This window comes from Camelina sativa, chromosome 14, assembly GCF_000633955.1.
Source record: "Camelina sativa cultivar DH55 chromosome 14, Cs, whole genome shotgun sequence".
Taxonomy (NCBI): domain Eukaryota; kingdom Viridiplantae; phylum Streptophyta; class Magnoliopsida; order Brassicales; family Brassicaceae; genus Camelina; species Camelina sativa.
This window is the reverse complement of record NC_025698.1, coordinates 102,307-108,234: the sequence shown is the minus strand read 5'-3', so window position 1 is coordinate 108,234 and position 5,928 is coordinate 102,307. Positions and strand designations below refer to the sequence as shown.

At 38.1% G+C, this 5,928-nt stretch overlaps 2 protein-coding genes and 1 pseudogene across 5 annotated transcripts in view; 1 reads left to right on the top strand and 2 right to left on the bottom strand.

The window, feature by feature from the left end:
• Positions 1–357, top strand: part of LOC104738604 (subtilisin-like protease SBT1.1) — a 4,741-nt gene extending 4,384 nt beyond the window's left edge. Inside the window, exon 3 of the mRNA XM_010458765.2 lies at positions 17–357. Coding sequence (XP_010457067.1) covers positions 17–242 — 226 coding nt within the window. The 3' untranslated portion in view covers positions 243–357. The remainder of the gene's footprint in view (positions 1–16) is intronic.
• LOC104758472 (ATPase GET3) lies at positions 584–4,148 on the bottom strand. Of its 4 annotated transcripts, XM_010458761.2 has the most exons (8): positions 2,843–3,183; positions 2,167–2,291; positions 1,919–2,069; positions 1,708–1,818; positions 1,361–1,499; positions 1,152–1,267; positions 854–1,046; positions 584–735 (listed from the first exon to the last, which is right to left on the bottom strand). In XM_010458761.2, exons 1-7 carry the CDS (start codon positions 3,095–3,097, stop codon positions 882–884), a joined length of 1,062 nt encoding a protein of 353 aa, XP_010457063.1. In that variant the 5' UTR covers positions 3,098–3,183; the 3' UTR covers positions 584–735; positions 854–881. The 4 variants fall into 4 exon arrangements, with proteins under 4 accessions (XP_010457063.1, XP_010457064.1, XP_010457062.1 ...); XM_010458762.2 differs by lacking the exon at positions 2,843–3,183 and adding an exon at positions 3,789–4,148 and having other exon boundaries at positions 584–1,046; XM_010458760.2 differs by having other exon boundaries at positions 584–1,046.
• LOC104743094 overlaps positions 4,588–5,928 on the bottom strand; it is a 24,607-nt pseudogene continuing 23,266 nt past the window's right edge.

Genomic DNA, 5,928 nt, shown 5'->3' with positions numbered 1-5,928 from the left:
CTGTGACGAACGTTGGGTCACCTGCTTGTGAGTATATGGCCCACGTTGAGGAACCCAGAGGTGTGAAGGTGAGAGTGGAGCCGCAAGTTCTCAAGTTTCAGAAGGTGAGAGAGAGGTTGAGTTATACGGTCACGTTTGTTCCAGAAGCTTCGACGAATTCGTCATCTTCTTCCTTTGGAGCTTTGGTTTGGATATGTGACAAGTACAAGGTCAGAAGCCCTATCGCCGTGACGTGGGAATAAGTTTCGTTTCTATTTTTATTTATAACTACTATTGTTATACCGATGAAGACCAAACTTATTGAACACAACAACTTGTAAGGTTTTGTAAGTAAATCAAAATTCATCTTTTAGAACACCCGCATCTTACTACTGTATTTTTTTTTTTGGTAGGATCTTACTACTGTATTTGTTTTATCATGGAAACATTGTTTTTTCTGTTAAAAAGACCAGTCTCTACATACAGTAATTAAGACCCCTCAAGTTAATTATGTCACACAACAGACCCATCAGCTTTAATTATAAAATGCACCTAGTCTAAAACAAAATGATTTATGTATTGGTAAAGAGTACTAGAGTCTATCTGCATGATTGATAATATGATTATTACAACTGAAAATAAATCCAATGCAACACAAAACGTAAAAGATGATTCTGTTTGATCCTGGTCCCTATAAAGAGTCGGCCAGATGAAGAACTTAAAAGAGAGAAAAAGATGCAGTTTTTAACTTTCCACCTATAAAATTGTTCAAATCATAATCAACAAGTAACCCAAATGAAAACCCAGATCTACAAGACCGCCCATGTAGAAAGCAAATCAGTTCCGAGAGAATCTGGTGAAGAAAGAAACTTACCATCATAGGGAAGAACAAACCCTTTTCTTTAGCCACTCTTGATCCGTTCAAGTTCTTCTTCAGCTGTTTTCAACTGCAAACGCAATGTGTGTACTTTCCGCTCCAGATCTTCTACATTGCTTCTGCTAGTCGGAGGATGGTACGGCGTCAAGAACTTATGTGAAAACGCCTTTAACGCTTCAACCCCTGTCACCTGTGATCCAGACATCCATATTCTTAGTAGGCAAATTATATTAGTCTTCGGTTTGGTTTTAAGTGTGTTCCTTCTCATCTTATAATAAATGTCATGCCTTCTTACCTCTTCAGGAAGCAGAGGAAGTTTTGTGATATTGAAATCATCGTATAGCATATAAAATTGATCAAGATACTTCTGTTGCATCCTCATCCTTGCTCTGAGCAACTTGGATTCCACATCTACATAAGAGACATGTGAGAACAATTGTTAAATTTGCATATAAAACAAGTTCGATACGAGACGAAAGACACAACTGCTAAAAAAATAGGCACCTTCGTCGTCGTATAGTACTTGGTTGATGATAATGTTATGTGTGTCGATCTCAAACTTGGCGAGTTCCTGAACAAGTCTCTCTGTTTCGTAGAGAGACAAGAACTCGGGAATGCAGACACAAACAAACGTTGTCATATCCTGCGTAAAAGAGCCACATGTGTCAATTTCTTATCTTAAAAAGCAGAGTTTGTCAAATATGTATCAGACTTTTCACTAACGCTGATGAATGCTATCAAATTATATGCTACAGAGCAATGTCATGCATCTAAAACTAAAAATTCACGACCAGAGTTAAGAAAACAGTCAATAAGAACTGAAAATAGCAAAGAAGTTGAGAAAATGTTACCGGGTCTTTGAATTGCCGATTTACTTGCTCAATCACTTCTTTCAAGCCCTCAAGTCTTCCCAACAGAGCATCCTCTCCAAACTCATCTTCTATGCCAAACATACGGCTCATCTGCATTAGCAACAAGTTCCATGACAAATCAGCAAAAGAAGAAACCAAAGAGCAATATCAATGGACAAGCAAACTGAAATTCACAAGCTTATAGACATGCCTGAGTCATCAAGCCACCAAATCTACTCTTCAATGACATCAACTTGGAAAGTCCCTTTTCTAGTGTGGCTGGAAACTGTAACAGGCGGAGAGTATGTCCAGTTGGAGCAGTGTCAAACACAATAGTTGCATAGTCCATTGTTTGCACCAACCTAAGGAATAGAAACATGTCAGTGATAATACATCGTTAATGCGAGACAGACAACTGTTAGAAGAACCAAATAGCTAGCTTGGAGTGTAATAAATTACTTCAACATCTCAGCAAAACTCATGGCCTCATCGATTCCAGGAATCGCATTAGCCAAATCAGAGAATAAACCATCCATGCCTTCTGGACCAGCCATGTCATCAGTTTCAACGGTAGGATCCACCTCCTGAGAAAAGCAAACACAAGAGTCACTCACTATCAAGAGGTAAGGAGTGTGTGTGGGTAACATAGAAACAGACACACCCTTTAAGAAGATTAGCCATGAACTCATCATCAAGCCTGTCTATTAGAGGCGATCTAGAACCACCAGAAAAAAACAGCAGTTTTATAAAACCTCTGCTTGAATTGACATTGAATTTGGCAAAACCAGCCTCGAATTTTACTATCTATCTATAAATTTATCCAAACAAAGCTCTCTATTTTAGCCAGAAAGAAGCCATACCAAGAGAATACAAATTGGTCGTATATCCAAATTCCAAAACCTAATTCCCCAAAATCAGAGTGGGCATATGCAAATTCCGAACCTCAACACTGTTGGGGATCAATCTCAATCAATCATAAAAATTGATCCAACGATCGAGCGAATTCAGATAAGAAGAACACGCAGATTGAGATTGAAATTTGAATGAGAGAACCCTAATTCCACATAAGATCATATAACTCCACCACGATCTAGAAGAGGAAAAAAAGAAAAGAGAATAGGAGAAAAGCTTTTACCATGGCAAAGAGATTAGAGAAACCTTGAACCAAAGTGGGGGATTTAGTGAAGCGCTGCTGAAACGCATCACTAAGATTGTGAGCAGGGTCGGTGGAGATGATGAGAACGGAGGATCGAACACTGGCGAGACAAATTGCGAGAATCGAACTGCAAGTCGTCTTCCCGACACCTCCTTTACCTCCGACGAAAACCCATTTTAGTGACTCTTGGTCTAGAATGTTCCGTACTGTTGCCTCCGGCATATCCGCCGCCATTGTTAAAATTATTGATTGCTTCGTCCTTCTTCTCTCCGTCCGCCGCTACCAATCTAATTAATAGAGAGCTGCTGACTTGTTCGGCGTTGTTGTTTGTACATTATTTGCAATTGCAATTGCAATGCAAGAGGAGACTTAACCGACCCGGTTCACTTTGTTGGTTTTGTTGATATCTCTTTATCTGTTCCTTTGGTGGTTATGGTTTTTTACTTTTTTTTTAGTGCAATATATTCGGTTTAAATCGGTTTATAGAGAACCATGTTATAAAATCAGCCCCCAAACCCAATTATACAAATCCGATCCCGTTGCAAAAGAAGATATTTTAACTTGGTCGGTTAATTACTTATTTACACACCTCATCTTTAACCGTAGGTAGATAAGACTTGTTTAGTAAAGCGAGTTGTAAGTAACAGCGGTTGCAACAATGGAAGAGATGCAGATTAGAAACGAGGGAAGCAAAGTAACATTCAAGAGCCACTTCTCCGGTAAGTATCCTGAAACTGTTATGGTCCCGTCCGCTATGACCCGAGCAAGCGTACCAGCTTCTGTTGATAGTAAANNNNGATAAGAAGAACACGCAGATTGAGATTGAAATTTGAATGAGAGAACCCTAATTCCACATAAGATCATATAACTCCACCACGATCTAGAAGAGGAAAAAAAGAAAAGAGAATAGGAGAAAAGCTTTTACCATGGCAAAGAGATTAGAGAAACCTTGAACCAAAGTGGGGGATTTAGTGAAGCGCTGCTGAAACGCATCACTAAGATTGTGAGCAGGGTCGGTGGAGATGATGAGAACGGAGGATCGAACACTGGCGAGACAAATTGCGAGAATCGAACTGCAAGTCGTCTTCCCGACACCTCCTTTACCTCCGACGAAAACCCATTTTAGTGACTCTTGGTCTAGAATGTTCCGTACTGTTGCCTCCGGCATATCCGCCGCCATTGTTAAAATTATTGATTGCTTCGTCCTTCTTCTCTCCGTCCGCCGCTACCAATCTAATTAAATAGAGAGAGCTGCTGCTGACTTGTTCGGCGTTGTTGTTTGGTATATGCAATTGCAATTGCGATGCAAGACGAGACTTAACCTCCCCGGTTCACTTTATTGGTTTTCGGTTTTGTTGATATCTCATCTTTGGTTCAATTTATTTTAGACACTAAAAATTAATCGGTTTACAGAGAACCATCATCCACCAAACCCAATTACTGTACATTAAATCCGATCCCCATTTTAAGAAACAAACTCAACCTCTTTCTTAGCAAAAGAAGATGCTCGTCTGCATTCAGTCGGTCGGTAATATAGAATCCTTCTGTGATATTTGGCGTATGCAAGAGTATGTTTAACTGCGAGAGAGAGACTTAACTCCCGGTTCAATTTGTTGGTTTGGTTTCAAATTCCGTTTATTCGGTTTTAACTTGATGGTTTATTTACTTATAGTTATAGCAGAGATTTGTTTGCATTACACATATATGACATAGTATCTTTGAAGTTATTCGTAAAGCGAGTTGTAAGTAACGCCGGTTGCAACAATGGAAAAGATGCAAATTAGAAACGAGGGAAGCAAAGTAACATTCAAGAGCCACTTCTCCGGTAAGTATCCTGAAACTGTTATGGTCCCATCCGCTATGACCCGAGCAAGCGTACCAGCTTCTGTTGATAGTAAACCTCCGTTGAATGTTCCTCGAGACAGCCTCGATGACATTACCCTCGATAAGAGCGATAAGTTCACGCCTTCAAGCACTTCTGCGGATACAAAAGTGATGAATGCAGAGGCGACGTACTGAGGAACCGAGTACGGCACAATGATGTGGAAGCTGAGGAGAATGCCAATGCACAACATCATCTCTGATGCTAGCAGTGTAAGAAAATAATTATTTCTTACCTATAGTTAGTAGCTTATTTAATTGGGTTTGTTATATTTTGTTTTTTAATCATTTGGGAACTAAAAGGACAGATGTTAAGCTACATGTGAAGCTTATGCTTATAAGGACAAAGAACAAGTGTGAAGTTGCATGTTGTGTTTGAAGCAATGCTAGACACTTATTCTCACACTTGTCACCACTGTCTTCATCTCTACTATGATGGATGGTTGAGATTAAATTAGAAGACAAAACCCTTATGAGGAATAAGATCCTCTTCCCTCCTATAAATAGATGGTTTGCTCCATCACAAATCATCACAAGAACAAAAACAACACATAAAGAAAAGAGTTTATAGGAAAGGGGAGAGAAACCTTATCTTCCACCTAAAGATCATCTAAGAGTTTATTTTCAAGTCTTCAAGCCAAGCCACTGAAGAAGAAGAAACCATTTAATGAAGCATCATTTCTACAATGAGTGGAGGTATTACTTTAACCCTCTTTATGATTCTATTATGTAATTAATATAGATGTTTAAGATCTTGGGGTTCATGTTAAAAGAATGTTTAACATGTGGTAGCAGAGCTTATGGTTATGAACATCTAATTAATCCATTAAGAATAAAAGATTTATGGGTTAAAGAACTGAAAATTAAAGCTTTAAGTTATGATGTTTGTACACTTGAATTTTTGTTTGATTTAAGTTTCAAGTTACAATATGTGTTTAAATTAATATATATAAGTGATAAAAGATTAGTTTATCTTAATGTGCATAATTAAGAAATTGATATCACTATAATGGTTTTATCTTATAATGATTTGCACATAGAAAACCAAAATATTTTAATTTTGATATGTTTATGTATTAATTAGCTACCCACAGGTAGGCTATTGACATAAAACATGATCAATATTTATTAGAGTGTTTGTATATGAGTTAATTACATATATCCACAGATAGCTTAATTAATCT